This window comes from Cylas formicarius, unplaced genomic scaffold (genome assembly GCF_029955315.1).
Source record: "Cylas formicarius isolate icCylForm1 unplaced genomic scaffold, icCylForm1.1 PGA_scaffold_12__32_contigs__length_19106922, whole genome shotgun sequence".
In the NCBI taxonomy this organism is placed as follows: domain Eukaryota; kingdom Metazoa; phylum Arthropoda; class Insecta; order Coleoptera; family Brentidae; genus Cylas; species Cylas formicarius.
The window spans coordinates 17641318-17658509 of NW_026844225.1; the positions used below are offsets into that span (position 1 = coordinate 17641318).

At 35.0% G+C, this 17192-nt stretch overlaps 3 protein-coding genes across 4 annotated transcripts; 2 read left to right on the forward strand and 1 right to left on the reverse strand.

Annotated features, from left to right (window-relative positions):
* Positions 1-755: 755 nt before the first annotated feature.
* Positions 756-9909, forward strand: LOC132695883 (chondroitin sulfate proteoglycan 4). Its single transcript, XM_060660442.1, has 10 exons — positions 756-1034; positions 1091-1397; positions 1473-1602; positions 1661-2890; positions 3947-4501; positions 4652-6836; positions 6891-7046; positions 7105-7511; positions 7566-9075; positions 9132-9909. Exons 1-10 carry the CDS (start codon positions 962-964, stop codon positions 9476-9478), a joined length of 6900 nt encoding a protein of 2299 aa, XP_060516425.1. The 5' UTR covers positions 756-961; the 3' UTR covers positions 9479-9909.
* LOC132695881 (eukaryotic translation initiation factor 2-alpha kinase) lies at positions 9906-13755 on the reverse strand. Of its 2 annotated transcripts, none has more exons than XM_060660438.1 (12): positions 13511-13755; positions 13332-13452; positions 12835-12985; positions 12304-12779; positions 12063-12246; positions 11869-12004; positions 11525-11818; positions 11325-11465; positions 10736-11225; positions 10546-10684; positions 10289-10482; positions 9906-10091 (listed from the first exon to the last, which is right to left on the reverse strand). In XM_060660438.1, the coding sequence occupies exons 1-12, from the start codon at positions 13624-13626 to the stop codon at positions 9972-9974; spliced, it is 2562 nt and encodes an 853-aa protein (XP_060516421.1). In that variant the 5' UTR covers positions 13627-13755; the 3' UTR covers positions 9906-9971. The 2 variants fall into 2 exon arrangements, with proteins under 2 accessions (XP_060516421.1, XP_060516422.1); XM_060660439.1 differs by lacking the exon at positions 13511-13755 and adding an exon at positions 13042-13223 and having other exon boundaries at positions 13332-13419.
* A 349-nt stretch (positions 13756-14104) lies between these two features.
* On the forward strand, positions 14105-17182 carry LOC132695882 (CREB-H transcription factor homolog let-607-like). Its single transcript, XM_060660440.1, has 5 exons — positions 14105-14538; positions 14970-15160; positions 15219-15421; positions 15477-15906; positions 15965-17182. The coding sequence occupies exons 1-5, from the start codon at positions 14440-14442 to the stop codon at positions 16683-16685; spliced, it is 1644 nt and encodes a 547-aa protein (XP_060516423.1). The 5' UTR covers positions 14105-14439; the 3' UTR covers positions 16686-17182.
* The last annotated feature ends 10 nt before the right edge of the window (positions 17183-17192 follow it).

A 17192-nucleotide genomic window follows, 5' to 3' on the forward strand; every position in this document is an offset into this window, starting at 1 on the left:
GGATAATAACATATGTATATATTACTTACTGATTACTGACTGGCGTTTTTTATTAGCTTTTTATTTCTAGAATTGAGGACCAGCCGAACTAATAGAGTGCCATCTACCAATGGCGAATTGCAACTCCGAATTAGGTAAACTTAGGTACCTCTACATTTAAGCTCTTTTGGGTGCGAACCTTACTAGATTATCTAAAAATCGATAATCGTTTGGTTTTTAAAGGTTTTCAAACGTCAGCGATTTCTGACAATTAAAGAGTTATAAATTCAACGGTGGGGCATAAGTCAACATTACAGATAAAGAAATGATTATTGACCCAAATATATATCATATGCGAAATTTTGATAGCTTTATAAATACAGATAGTTAAAAGTTAAAATTGTATATACTTTTTTGTCAAATGTGACTTGAAGATTGTTTTAAGATATATTTTAAATAATAGTTTTCTTAATGCAGACTAAAGATAGACGAATAGGTTTTAGATTTAATTATTTCTATTGTAAAAGTCTCGGAATTTTGCGAACAAGGGATTTTTGAATACCCATATGTTTATCACATGTGATCAGAAAAGGATGATCCTATGAAAAACAATAGATACCCAAAGTATCTCTGGGATTTGTTTTTTATCCGTATAGATGCCGCCAGCTGAATACGTTTATTGGATGCGCTTTGGCCTGCGTCATCTCTGTTTCACAAATTGTATTACAGCAAAATTAGCTCTGTAATTTAGAGTTTCTCGTTGGATGGAATAGGTATCTGCTTCTTTAAAGAGCAGCCAAAAAAAAAATAACCCTTTAATAAACTTGATGTACTGTGGTAGACGAATTTTGGATTGTTTTGTTTTAGAATATTGGAATTTTCTACGAATCTATAGATATGGCGAAAAAAATACGAATTAATTATATCAAGTGCGTGGTTTAGTATGGCTTTTGAGTCATGTAAATGCTGAAATTAGTTGACAATGGATTACAAAGTGTTATTAAAGTTTTTGTTCCTATGTGCTTCTTCTTTAATAGTATTTAGTGCTGAACGGGGTAATATATGCTTTTAAACGATTGGAAGGTATGTCGCTTAATGTGATTTATTCCAGCATCATTTTATGGAAACAGTTACATTGCTATACCTTTTAAAGAATCCAAATCAAATACCGATATATATTTTAAGTTCAGGACCCGCTTAGCAAATGCGTTAATATTGTTAGTAGCTGGGACAACACATTATTGTAAAGTAGATATAGAAAATGGAAAACTTAGGGTTGTTGTTAATCTTGGATTTGGAGAAGCAGAACTTGTGTCCCACTCTGTAACCAAATTCAATGACTTTAAATGGCATGAAGTTACATTAAGTAGAAGGGATGCAAATTTATCAATGGTGATTGATAAAGCCAGAAGATTGCAGTAAGTATTTTGCCGGAATTATTTAATCATATAAGATGTATGTATGAGAAAAAAATTATACAATAACTACTTTAGGGTACATATCCCTGGTAAAAACTATCAAATGGATATACATTATGGTCTGTTTGTTGGAGATCATAGAAACAAGAACAATTCTGATTTATTTTTTGGACACATTAAAACGTTTAGGGGTTGCCTTTCCGGAGTAAGAGATATACACTTGTTGCAAAAACTTAGATAGGGGATCAATGAATTTGTTGTAGTTAAAATACAATGCTGTTTCTGTATTGGAAGTGGCAAGACAACGTCAACTGCATGCTACAGTAGAAGGTATTACTTGGAATTGCGCTGCTGAATTTGAAGCAACATCTGACCAGAGTATAAGTTTTGTAGAGGATGACGCATTTTTAGTCATACCCCAAAAGAGTCGCAACAAAGAAATTCAGATTCGAATGGAAGTGAAAACTACTGTAAATAATGGATTGATCTTTTACAGTTCAGCAGTTTCTAAACAGGATTTTTTACTTATTGAGGTTACCAATCATACCTTAAGTGCTGTAGTTAAAATGAGTGACAAACTTTCAAAGCTTCAAATACCTGAACAGAAAGTCTCTGATGGTTCATGGAATAAAATTGCGTTTCACTTAACAACTACTTCTTTAGAATTGTTATTGAATGATCAGCTTGAATTTTCAAAAAACATTCATGCTGCTGTTTTGCAATTAGGCGACGTGTCTTATGTAGGCGGGTTAGAGAGCAGTAGAAAATTTAGGGCCACTCAAAAAGGATGCGGTCCTGCATGCGACGTTAGTTTTAAGGGTTGTCTACGTGGGTTATCAATTAACGATCAAGTTCGAGGTTTGCCGGATGTGCTGTCATCAGAAGGTCTTCTCCCAGGTTGCGTGTGGGAATTCCCTTGCTTACGAGGTCCATGTTTAGAGGGCGCCACTTGTTTACCGCGTGGTCTCGACTCCTTCCAATGTCAATGCGACCATGATCCTTTTGCCAACTGCATGCAACAAAATTATTCAGAAGGCTATTCTATATTTTCACATGCATCTAGTCTTGCAACAGAACTAGAATTGTTATCGGTAGAGCCATTGGAGGTGTTGGAGGGTGGAAGTGAAATTATCACCACAACCAATCTGCATTTGGTACTTGATTACCACAAATTTGGCATCCAAGATGTGGGAGTAGTGTTTTCTGTCGACGTTGCCCCCGAACGTGGGGCGGTTACAGTAGATGGGTGGCCTCAGCGTAGAACATTTTCATTATTAGATGTCCTACGGGATAGAGTTCATTATGTTAATGACGGTTCAGAAGCAAGTCGTGATAGTATTTCACTTTCGGTCAAATTTTCGACCGCCGACACATTCACCCTTCCTGTATATTTGCAAGGCCGATTTAAGTTTATTTTGGCAGTAAATATAGAACCCAAAAACGATGCACCCATACTTGACACGTCAGAATCGAGGGTCCTTCGTATAGTGCAGGTAATTGTGCGGCGCATCTTGCAGCATGCTTTTTTTGAATGACCCCTAATTATTAATATGCAGTTTGTGAAGAGTCTAAATAACTTGTTAATTATTTTATTTAGCGTTTTAGTGAATGGTGGCTGCTGCACTTTTCCTTAAATATTTATTCCAAATAAATGTGCTCTTAATTAGGCATGACTAGATATTACTCCTAAGGTAAGTGTATTAATTTCGCTACATTAAAGTGAATTATTCAGGATGTACAGGGTTATTCGCTCAGTTCTTTAATAAAACAGCCTATAAGAAAGGTAGTCATGCGCAAATTGGAAATATTATTCATATGTGGTTCTTAGATTTCCAAAGTCCTTTTAAAACACTATTCTATTTCTATTTTAATTTTGAATAACGTTGCCGACATTTATTTTCCATAAGATTACATAGCTGTCATTGTTAAGTCTATACCATGGGGTGTCAAAAAACGGTATCAATTTTGATATCTAAAAAGTGGAGGTCCTGTGTTAAATATCATCATCATTGCGTTTCCTATATATTAGATAAGCATATATTATTATATAAACTAGATGATGCAGTGTCCTATAACGTTCGCTACCCAGGGAAACGGTTTTGTCTTCTAGGGGATGGAAAAATTTTGTATTCGCGATAACCTAAAGTAAAAGTAGTACGGGATCAATGTCATAGCGACAAATTCGAACTAAAAACCTGAAAAGTTGAGTTAGATGATAAAAAATCAAAAAAAGTGTCTAGAATGACATTTCAAAGCTGTATACGAAATTTGGAACGGAAATAACATAAAAAAATTCAATCCCTAAGAGCATTTCCCATATGCAGCGAATATTATGGTGGACACTGTATAAATATATAATTTTAAATAACTGCGAAAATGAAGTTTTCGAATTTACAGTAAAATTATTCAAGAATTTGCGTGAATAACACTGTATTTTGGCGACAAACTTTAAATTGCTTTATGTGGCCTGTTAGAGCTAAATTTTTATGATTTTTTTTTAAATTTACGCCACCACCGTAAACTATCGGCCCAAAAATTTTCATTTTTAGGGTTCAAAAAAATTAATCACATCAGATCTTTTAAAAACTGAAGATCCAGACAACAGCCCTTTCGAATTAGTTTACACAATAATAAAATCTGATTGTGGTTATTTTGAGCATTTGCGAAAATTAGGAGCCAAAGTGGATTCATTTACACAAGAAGATATAGACAAAAAGAAAATAATATTTGTGCACACGGGAACTGAACCTAAAGATTCGTACCTTTCCCTGCAAGTATCTGATGGAAATGAAGCGACCCAAGTTCACAAAATAAGAGTGTCGGTAACTCCGCAGATATGGAGGTTGGATAAGAACACCGGATTACAACTTTTGCATCAGACTTGGGTCGTGATAACGCCACAGAATTTAAGTTATAGCTCGAATGTGCCAAATGCAGATAACAAGGTTTTGTTCAAAATAATAAAAAAACCCAAATTCGGAGATATCGAAGTAGAAAGTCTAAACACGTGGGAAGCTACTGATGTATTTTCCAATACCGATTTAAAACAGCATCGTGTTAGATACCGACATTCCATGGGCGAACCCCAGTTTGATGAGTTTCAGGTATGTTTCGTATTTTTAATAGGGGTTGAAAAATTAAATATTTTAAAACCTTTTTTTTTATCAAAATAAATTGAATTTATTATTGGCTTTTGGAACTTCTAAATTTTATTTACTGTACGAACGTAGTAACCCTTTCTATTAACTTTGCAGTTTCGTACAGCATTCAACAAATCTATGCTGTACACATTTCGACTCACATTTGTTGAATGCAAATTGTACCAAGTTGCTTCAAAAGTCTTAGAACTTAACAGTGCATGGGAAGCTCCTATTACGGCAAAGGCGCTATTATTTGAAAGTCAACCAACAAAATCTTTAGCATCGATTATGTACCAGATTGTACAATACCCAGAGTACGGCTACTTATTTTCATCTGTATCGAAGTATCAATTAAAATGCTTTGATAACTTTACTCAGGAAGATATAAATTCGGAGAATATTAGATATAGACTTTACCAGAAAGCCTTTTCGGATGTTACCGATCAAATTGTTTTAAATGTGAAATCTATAGGATGTGGCAATACCACATCGACAATTACCATAAAGTACTATCCTTCAAATGAAGATAAATTTAAAGTTCAAGTGAATATAAAGCAGCTTGATGTCGAAGAAGGCATGTCAGCCGTTATAGATAGAGCTCACCTCCATATTAATGCCAGCTTTGTTACGGATTTGATCTTTAATGTAACAAACGGCCCCAAGTATGGGATACTACAAATTGAAAAAGAATATGGCATATTACAAAACTATTCTAAGTCATTTAGTGCCCAAGAGCTTAATGACAACAGAGTATTCTACGTACATGATGGATCGGAAACTACGGAAGACAGTTTCAAATTTATGGCATTGTCAAGTTCAGATGAAACATTTCAATATGTCGGACAGTTTATTATAAACATTCACCTAAAAAACGACCACAGTCCCATAAGAATTGTGGACAAAGTTTTTCAAGTAGTTGTGGGGGGTGAAAAATTGCTAACAAGCAACGACCTCAAATATATAGATTTGGACGTGGGGACTCCAACATCCGGCATAATATACACGTGTCGGGAAATTCCCAATGGTCAATTTTTCCACCTGAAAAACTTAAATGAAAACATAACCGAATTTACTCAGGACGATTTAGATAACAGTTTAATACTTTTCAAGCATAAAGGTCCGGAATACGGAAAAGTCAGACTGTGGGTAACTGACGGTCAGTTTCATGTAAATGGAATATTGGAGATCCAAGCATCGGGTCCTTTTATTCATGCCAAGATAAACAAAAAAATTCTGGTAGAATCAGGAAAATCTGTTCCAATCACCACAGAAAATTTATTTTATTCTACAAATCTTTACGCGAAAGATAGCGAAGTTTTATTTCACATTATCAGCGGTCCATCCTTGGGTAAAATTGTCAGTTATGACGGGTCTAACATTTTAAAAAACTTCACCCAAGAAAGTATTAATAAAGGACAAATCTTATATAGAAATGACTTAGCAACAGGCAATGCGGACGAAATCGGACTGAAAATACGATGTAAGGATGCTGTAAATTTGGCTCAAGTAGGTATTTTGATCTTGCCATCTTCTTACTGGGAACCGCTTCAGTTGAAACGGTTGAAGAAGCTGACTGTTGAGGAATCAACTAGTATGCTTATTACCAAAGACAACCTTGAAGTTACCCAAGTAAATGTCCCGTCTTCCATAATTATGTACCATTTACGTCAAAGGCCTCAATACGGCTACTTGACGATATTGTCAGAAACAAAGAATGGTAGCGAAATAATTAATGTAGCATGCTTTTCTCAGGATTTAATAAATGAAAAGAGGGTACTATATATACAGGCGGGGATGAACCATTCCGGGGATACAATAACATTTAATGTAACAAATGGTTTAGTTTGGTTGACTAATTTGCAGTTAGAAGTTATAATTATACCTGACAAATGGTATCTTGGGAGCAATGAAGTAATTGTGCCTGAAGGTGGCTCTGTGCCATTGTCTGCCGTGCATCTTTTTGTGGAAACTGAATACTATCGGCCTAAGTTAAAAACCTTCCAGATTGTAGACAATTTTAAATATGGATGCATATTAATTTACCAACAGTGCAGCAAGACCAATTCATTTACTCAGAATGACTTAGTAAAAGGAATAGTTGAATATTCCCATGACGGATCAGAACATTTAAAAGATTGTGCTAAATTTATTGCCAAAATCGATGATGGCAAGCAGAGCGAAAAAGTTGAACTTAAAGTGACAGTGATCCCGATCAACGACCATATACCTAAGTTAATCAATAATACGGGTATGGAAATGTGGGAGGGAGGTCAGGCTGTGATTACCAACTCTATGCTAGGTCAGTAATACGACTTTTTCTAAACAAACCAACTAATTTAACAGGTATTTACAGCTGCTGTCGATGAAGATAGGCCTAAGGAAATATTGAAATATCGCGTTCAAAGCTGTTGGTGGGGCAACATTTCCTTAATAAGCGATTCCAAAACTCCTTTAAATTATTTTACGCAAGAAGATATTAATAAAGGATTAGTTGTATTTAATCATATCAGTACGTATAAAATGTAAATTTCAAATATGTTACCCAAATACTTATTGTTTAATTGCAGATGGGTCGAGAGCTAGGTTTGCATTTAATATTAGTGACGGATTACATACCACCAAAGATTTCCTGTTTGAGATAAAAACAAAACGGCCTTACTTGAAATTGTTAAAGAATAACGCTTTGCATATATTTCCTCTGCAGAAAAAAATTCTTTCTTCTGATAACTTATTCTCAAAAAATTCCGATGGTCGCCCTATTTTGTATCAGCTGAAGAAACCGCCTTCTTTGGGAAGACTGATGATGAAGTCAAAAAAAACGGAACACAATATAGTGGTGTCTAATTTCACCCAAGGTGATGTTAATAACGGAACGATATATTATGAGCATCTTCATCCCTTCTCTGATTTATATGCAAACGACTCATTTACGTTTGACGTGATCTCTCTCCTGGCACCAACTATACAGAATGAGGTAAATAGTTCAAATGTTATATAGACGACAGGGGTTGCGATTTAAATGTTGCAGGTATTTAGGGTCGACATATCTGTATCCTCTGGTGGTCTTGATTCTTACGTCCAAATACCTCGCATTGCAGTTGATGAAGGCGGAATGACAAACATTCATTTGAATTTATCGGAAGTAATTTCATTCTTGGAAATGCATGCCGGGCTTCATTCACCTGTTATTCACGTTGCTGCGGATAATCCACACCACGGCCGGTTGTTTCTTCAGAACGACAAAGATAGTGGATTGATGACGTTCACGCGTCTACAATTTGAGTCTGGCTCAGTATTTTACGAGCACGACAATTCCGATACACTTAACGACACCTTAAAATTCTCGTTGTACTTGGTACCTGGGTATATTTTGTTGTGCAATTTAACTGCAAACATTACAATTAATCCCATTAATGATCAACCATTCCACCTAGTTACCCCCGCACCCAGCTTTACAGTGGTTCAAGGAGAGAACCACACTATCACAAGACAAGAGCTTTGCACAGAGGACGTAGATACTCCGCCATCAGATATAAAATATGACTTAGTAAATGGACCTTCGAGCGGGCGTCTTCTACTTTTACCTCATTTAGAGCAAATTGCTCATTTTACTCAAGAGGATGTAGATAATAGACGACTGATTTATGTCCATGAAAGTGCGACCCTTAAAGACTCATTCCACTTGCGCATTTGGGACGAAAAATTTAAGCCAGATTTTACGTTTTTCAACATAGTTGTCGTACCTGTGAATTTAACCATCAAATCTGGTATCCCGATACAGGTGCGCCAAGGTAATAACATAGGATTTCTGAGCGAGCAGAATATATTCATCCAAACAAATGTAGATAACACTAAAATCACGTATTTGATATCTAAACCGCCTAAACATGGAGTTTTATTTAAAGAAAACAACCAAACTGTATCGTTTTCTCAAGTAGATCTTTATAGGAATAACGTTATGTACCTCCAGCTTGATACTACTGCTTCAAACGATACATTTCAGCTTGTTGGTCAAGTCTCTGTAGGCAATATAACATTTAAACAAGAATTTGCTTTGGATATGGAAGTTAAACCCTTCATGCACATCAGTGACTGTACCGTTAGTTCGGGCGAAATGGTGCGAATTGGTTCAAGTATATTGGATGCTACTCCGTTAGCCAAACTGACTAGTAGCAATCCGAAATATTCTCTAATCAATATACCCAATTGCTGTGAGATTAGAAAAATCATTCGGAGTTCAGGCGAACGTAAACACGTTCTGGATACGTCGGTGGTTACTTTCACACATGAAGAAATTCAAGGAGGTCTGATATATCTCCACGCGAAGGATTTCAATGTACCTGAACCAGGTGTAAGAGAAAAAATTGTTTTCTTACTTTCCGCTAGTATTTTCCAACCGGCCGTTGGAGATCTGACAATCTACATAAGTCCACGTAAGAATGACTATTCCAACTTACCAGATCCGAGCGACCCAGAAGGACACGAAGGTGATGTCTTACTGACAACCCCAAACATGATGAGAGATTATGTACTAATAGGTATGGTTTTAACATGTTTTTAGACATTTTAATTTATATGTTTATATATTTATTAGTCACAATTATTCTGGCAGTTGTTATAACAGCGATCGTGGTCGTCATCATATTAAAATGCAAGGCAATGGAACGTAGGACTTCTTCTAAGGAGGAAGTTCCTCTGGGTCCCTTACCCAGACCCCCCGATCGCTTATTAGCCTCCCCTGTGAAAATGCAACCCCCTGCGGCGCCACCGCAATGTAAAGTAACTCCGCTAGGTATAAATGAGTTTGATACACCATCACCTCATGCGGGTTATCCCTATGGAGTAGGCGACGAGCTAGTGGACGATTGGAGTAGTATTGATAATGCGTCAGACCAAGCTTCGAAGAGTATTATGCTACGCAGGAATCAATATTGGGTTTAGCATTATGCTATATGTTAGTTCCGTTGTTTCTCTACTTTTTTATTAAGTTTTTTAAGAGGTTTGACTGATTTAGCGCTAAAATATTTAAACTAGCTGTAATAAAAATTAATTTATAGAATATTTTTCTATCAGACAGGGTCGTGGCTTGGATTAAACTAGATGAAAGCGGGATTTGAATCAGGTATTTTTGTACTTAAATATCGAAATCTATCGGGCCGCATCTAGTTCAATTGTTGCTAAAATTGTTTACCGCGTAACTGCTGGTCTAATTTTTAACAAATTAAAAGTTTAATAAGACTAATACTATAGAAAATTAAATAAATCAAATAAAACAGGTGTAATCTTAATTATAATAAATTATGAATCCTTTAAGACTATAAGATTCTTTGTTTAAGATATGTTTTTAAATTAATTAAAAATCTTGTTAAGTAAAGCAATCGAGTTGTTTATTAAATAACAACCTATAATCAGTCGATCTAACATATATTCAATATCACAATATTTTCGTAGGTAAATGCGAAGTAATCTGATTAAATGGCTTCTTGGTTTTAATTTCCATGGTGGTCAACCTTTTTTTCGGATCCACATCGAGCATATTTTGCAGCAACACAAACTAAAAATAATTATTAAATTACCATCAACAGTATATTGCCAGTCTGGAAAAACAATTTTCCAAATCACCTACTACCCTCACTTTTTTTTAAACTGTTTTTTTTTTAAACCGAGGAAACCGGCAACACAAGCTTAATAGGTGGGGAATTTGTTTCAAACATTAAGGACTCGGCTAATTAAAGCCATAATGCCATTTACCTCATTGGGATATTTTTCCCGAAACCCAAGTGGATATTTTTGATTTTTAATATTCGTCAACGTTTTAATTCTTTCCATTTCTGTAGCAAATGGAACAAGCAGCTCGAATAAAATCACCCCCAAAGCATATATATCCACTTTAAAATCGTAGGTTCTTGTGCGAAACTGTTCGGGACACATATAAAGCTGTGTACCTGAAAAATTATAGTGAAAGTCGCTTTTATGCGACATAAAAGTAGTCTACTACACTAGCATACCGACTTCTTTGGTATGACCTTTGTAATATGGCAAACAATTTCTGTTGTGCTCCAAATCAAATGAACTTTCCATGTCTTTGACTAAGCCAAAATCTCCAACTTTTATTTGGCCTTCCAATGAGAAAAATATATTACTGGGCTGAAAAATTAATCACCATATATGGATAAATCAAAATGGATCTTTACATACTTTCAAGTCTCTATGAATCAAACCGCTCGAGTGTACATACTGGACCGCATCCAAGATTTGCAAGAAAATTGCGGAGACTTCTTCATAATTCCTCTCTCGATGTAAACTAAGCCACTCCTTAAGGCTCTCTTTTTGACAAAGCTGCATTTGGATGTATAAGTACATTCGAGGTTCATGATTCAGGATAAGATCTCTACCATTCTGCGATGAATCCCAAGACAGATGCTTTCTGCCTGGTCTTTTCCAGTTAATTTTTTTCTTTGCGTGTTCAGATAGTGACTGCTGCTTGTTTGAAACTTCATCTTCACTATTCGCAAAAATTATAAACGAATCGTCATCCTCATCATCGCACCCAGGTAACTTTGCCGGGTTTTCACTACTATCATCGCCAGTAAACGCCTGACTTAAGTGAATGTCTATACTGATTGAATAAGATTTGGGTCGGTTTACTCGGGACATACTGTCTTCAGTTAAGCCATCCGTTTCAGGTCTAAAATGTATATCAAAGACATACTGAGACGTTCTGACCAAATTTTAAAGAAAAAGCCTTCTTAAAAAACTCATAGTAGAAAAATTGATTCTTACGTACTTAAGCCATAGTTTATCATGTTCTTCTTGCCATCCAACAGGGGGATGTTCGACCCATGAACAAAAGTACCGTACTATGTTTTTATGCTCCAGTTTGGCAAGAGCTTTTACTTCCCTCATAACTCTATCACGGGAGTTTGACCTAAAATTATTACGATTATTTAAAAATATAAACATGAATCGTATATCGCATGAACTGACTCATTTGGCAAGGTGATTCTTTTAATCGCGTAATGACACTCATCAATATTCTGTTTAACTTCAAAAACAACACCAAAACCCCCTTGACCTAAACAACGAATGGTTTCAAAATCGTCAGCATATCGAGACCGGAAAGTCTCTTTTTTCAACTCCTTCTCATCTACTCGTGTTATATTTGCTTCCACTGGTTTTTCAATTATAATAATTTCGCCCTTAGTTGATTGGTTTCTATGCAAAACTCTTAGCAGGAATGAACTAAGTATGGCTGTGATGAGCAAGAGAAAAATATCCCTACTAAAATGAGAATATCTGTGTCTATGTTTTTCATTTATAGGCAAACTTACTAGTAATGCGCGTATGAATAGAGGATGGGATAATCTGAATCATATGTTTCAGTATCAACAAACAATTCTTCTACCCCATCCTTCTTGCAATAAAAGGACCCATTGTCAGTATCTGGCTGGAGATAATAGCCATTTCCTAAAAATAAAAAATATATAGACTTTACCAAATAGGAAACATTTTACTAAAAACCTGCCATTTACATATTCGGAATTGTTTAATACTGATAAAGCAGTAGAATCTTCTTCCGTCTTTTCTGCAGACGCGGAAATTGGTTTCCAAGGTATTTTAGCTAGACTTGAAGTCTCGGCCACCATTAAGTCTGAATGCTGTTGTCGTTGAAGAATATTCTGCATGGCCGATGACTCATGAATATATAGCTACAAATATTAGATATTAATAGTGAGTAGTTGAACCTCACCACGTTTGATATACACCTGTCTATTATGCATTCCAATGTACAAGGATGGTAAATTTCCCGCAGACCCAGTCATTAAAGTGGGAATGTTTTTTGGTACAAACAAATCTACTTCGGATAATGTAACTCCATTCCATACCCACACGCGTACAATTGGTGCATTAAGTTGTATCTGCCACGAGTTAGTTTTTTGAGTTGCAAATGTAGATACGAATAAAAGACCTTTTGGGACAACGGCACTAACATTCCATGTTAGTGGTTTGGTATTTATGCACGAGATCTGTGGAAGTTTTATATTATGAAGACCAACACTAAAGTTCCACCTTTCTAATCCAGTTATGGGTTCTACTGCCCTCACTATTTGGCTACTTCGTTCTATAACTAGCACATCGTCAACATCTTGCCTATCTTTATTAGTACAACTTTTTTGAGTGCACTCGTAGAATAAGGTACCAGTTCTGAATCCTACCCCGTAAGTTCTTACTTCGATACCCCCTGCAACACACATCTCTAAATAGAAAAGTTTGGGTAAAAAGAAATGAAAAACTACCTGCAACCACCACATTATCGGAGTATTTAAATGAAGATTTTAGTAAATTTTCAGCTGTGACTGGTATGGGATCGATAGTTACACCATCAAAACGATAAAGCATCCCCGTTAGGGATGGAATTATCCTCACCCATTCTCCGTTATTAGTTAACTATGGAAGAACAACAAAATGATCACATCGAAATTAAAATTTATTTTGTGAGTTACCTTTTTTCCCAAAAAAGTTAATAAAAAGAAACCCAAAATTTGATTTTGTGCTATCATATAGTGTCTACTTATACATGAATAGAAATATTTATAGTTCACTCTTTTTTGCTTCAACAATCCCCATTTGCTAGACTTTATTATTTTTGAAAAATTAAACAGATTTGAGTTTATATTTAAGGTGGCTAAAAAAATGTTTTTAAACTATATTGTGACATTTTTTTTTAAGTGAAAAACTTTACACTGATGCCAAATTTGAATATTTTGAAAGAAAGCTCAATAAATATCTTTACCTCCAAATTGTGGATATTAGAAGTTAATAAAGGACCAGGACCAGTCTCGATTTCCCAAAATAAATGACCAGTAGCGTTTATAGCAGACAACTTTCCATCCAGGGTACTGACTAAAACTATGCTAAAAATCAATTATTTATGGATACAGTACCACTATTTTAAATTTAACAAAAATTTACCCAGAAATATTTGAACAAAAAGGCAAACTGGGAGTATCAGACGTTTTTACTTCAATGTTGCTGGAAACGCCTAATACAGCAAAAAGTATAATTATTGCTACAATTTCCCGAACCATATTTCGATAGGAATCCTACATTTTAAAATTATAAAATGAAAAAGTACTAGGACTATAACTTTAAACACAACTATTTTCTAAAAAAACTTGTAAATAATGAACATTCTTCCGCGCTTGTAAACATCAGAAGCTGTCAGGCATAGATTACGAATATTTTGGAAGGAGAGGAGTACAGAAAGTAGAAAATCAAAACGCGATGTTGTCAAATTGCGATAATTCTTTTTTTCTAATATAAAATAATTTCATGTACAAAAATTTTTTTAAAATCTACCGACCACTTGTATCAGCTGCAAGAAGTATACAATCCTAATTTACGTGCGTCGTATTTATAAAGTTAAGTGTTAGATCAGTGTTAATTGGATCATCGTTATTGGATTGTTCCTTTAAAATCAGGTACGAGATACGGTTATATCCCAAATCGTGCAACGCAGGCATTTGTTAATCCCCATGACTATGCGGCTCCAGAAATAAAAGAGAATAATAAATATAACGATTTTATAATTGTTGAAATTAAGATTATCTATGGGGTATATTTCTCATTAAGCCGCTCATTTGCGGACTTTCTCTAGTCGGTATCGCCAATCATGTCACCCGTTTTACTTTTGGTACTCCAAATTTCTTACGTTCACTAATTTTTATATCAGGTGCGATCTTTTCGATGACGTAGCTTCCACGCTGGCGGAGCTCATTTCATCGGCGTAGTTCCTTCTAACATACTTACATGTAATTCTCGGAAAACTGGGTGAAAAGTGCAATTTTTCAAACAATAGTTTTATAAAATGGGGTGCCTATTGCTAAAGTGAACCAAAAAAAATGGATATAGAAGATACGTTATACTCAAGCGGTGAAGAAGGAACTAGCAATATGGATAATATGGATATCTTGCTGAATTGTGACGAAACGGAACTTATGGTTAGTACGTTTTTGACGAAACACTCATAAACAAGATTCCTGAGTTACAGTTTAATATAATTTTGTTTAAGAAACAAGTTTTCCTATTCGGGACGAAACGCGAAATATAATTACAATTTCATTTAAATTTTTGAACTTTAACAAACTTAGTAATCTTTTTAAGCTCACTTAAGTAATTTACTCAATACCAGGCAGGTTATTATTTAAATTTTCATATTGATAATAACAAAATAAAATTGAATTAAAATAACAGTCATTTATTTCCGATTGCTATCTGTTATTGCTATGTGACATCGGAAAAAAAAATAGTGAAATAAATATGGTGCAATTGTTTTGTAATATTTCTCTTCAAAAATCTCCGATTATGATGACTGTCTACGGGAATAAAAGTGTTTTATCTTTATATACCTATACACATCTTGTTTTTGTAGACCTCGGATTTCTTTGATTCTGTTTTGTCACTGGAAAATAACTTGGAAGAAGATACTTTCTTCACAAATTTAGATGAAGACGTAAATATTTTAAATGACAATAGTCAGAGCGATGGAGTTTTATCTCCACAAAGTTATTGTTCAGAGAGTGATAAAAACAGTACTTACAGTACAGAAAACATAGACGAATCGTAAGGATTTATTTGACTTTAAGCGGTCACACTCTGTTGAAATACACATTTTTTCCAGAACTTCAACTATAAACAGCATCGATGGATTTGACGATCCAATATTTTTGTCATTGCTGGATCCTGCTTCTAGTCAACAAATGGAGTCAAAAAATATTCCTGTCATTAAATCATCACCTATAACAACTCTGCAGAAGCCTACTAAAATTTTAATTCAAAATCCTTCGAATAAAAAGTTTATCGCCAAACCAATTTTAAGTGCAGGTAATCTAAACTATTTCCTATTTAAAAAGCGTATTACTGTTAACAAATATTCCAGCGCATCTCAAAAAGCAGCCTCCAAATTCCAAGGCCCAAATCTTAAAAGTACAGCAGTTTTCTAACAATGGCAGACCTGTTTTGTTGCCTTTAAGCGTTAAAAGTATTAAGATATTGAATTCTGCATCGGATATTGCTTCTTTGGGGACAATCAACAGAAGAAAAGTAGAGTCAGTACAAGCAACATCATCTGCTGATGAAGACGACACTCACGTAGTATCTTCGACCAATAACCAGTATCCATTGTTGAATTTAACTAATGAAGAAAAGCGTCTGTTGGCCAAAGAGGGGATTCAATTGCCCACGCATCATCCGTTGACAAAGAATGAAGAAAGGGAATTAAAAAGGATAAGGAGAAAAATCCGCAACAAGATCTCAGCTCAAGATTCAAGGAAGAGAAAAAAGGAATATGTTGATGGACTGGAAGAGAGGTGAGAGTAGTAATAAGCCTGATGCGTAAATAAGTAATGTTTTTTGTCTGTGTTTCAGGGTGAAACGTGGCTCAGAAGAAAATAAAAACCTACTGCAAAGGGTTAAAGAACTGCAACGGCAGAACAGAAATCTTATTGCCCATGTCAACAGGTTGCAAGCACTTATTTGCAATTCGACAACATCGAAAGCTACGCCCTCGACTTGTCTAATGGTGGTTTTGTTATCTGCTTTATTGGTTTCCCTTCCTAATATGCGTTTATTTGAAAATAAACAGATGTCTACAGATAGCGAGCAAGTCAGTATAAGAAGATCGCTTTTGAGCAGCCAACAGGCCACAGAAGATGATTTGAACATGGAGGAGTTCTTAATTTTTAAAGATGACGAGTCAGAGGTCGATGCTAAATTCGGGGAAGATGTCCTTGATATTGAGAACTCTACAGATAAGGAGTTTTCAAAGATACTGGAAGAAATGGGGAAAAAATACAATGACTTCTTGGCTGAGAAGAATCAATCGGAGAACATTTTTGGAAGTATGTTTCAAACTGTTAAGAATTTTCTAGATAGGAAGAAGCCGGAATTTTTTGAAAAAAAGCCACCTGATTATGGGGGGACATATATAAATAAGAGAGGTTTTATTGAACCAGATGTTGATGATTGTTCAGCAAAAGAGGAGAGTCCTCCATTAAAAAGAGTGAGATATGTGACAGAAGGGTTCAAAGGTGAACATGTAGTTTCAACCCTGGTTAAAAACTGTGGGAATGATCAAGTTAAACAGTAAAAAATTATATATTTCTAATTTATATTTTTTTGTTAATTTTGGTTTGCTATATAAATTGTTCCTGTTATATTTTCTATTTCATATATTTGTCGCATTCCAAACAAAAGGCTTTATCCGTGTTTTTATGTTAGGCTAATTTCTCCCTTATTCCAGACTGTTTTAAATTTGAGATGAGATTTATATTAGTATTTGTTTCTTGTTTCTCTTATCTTGTGTGAGCTCGAGATTTAAGAATATATTCAGCAAATTTTATAGATTGTAGGAAAAGTTTTTAATAAAATTGTATTAGTTACTTTTAAAGACGTATATTTATTTATTTATCAAACCCAAGAATCAACAAAATTTTAACTGTAATCTTGTTCTTCAGGGTGTTTCAAAACAAATGCCAAAAATTTAAGGGGGTGCTTTCTTGTATAATATAGAGGGTAATTTATTATATAAATATCGGGTCAAAAGCGCTAACTATTAGGGAGATATCGCGCTACAAATATGGCGGAAGATAATGTT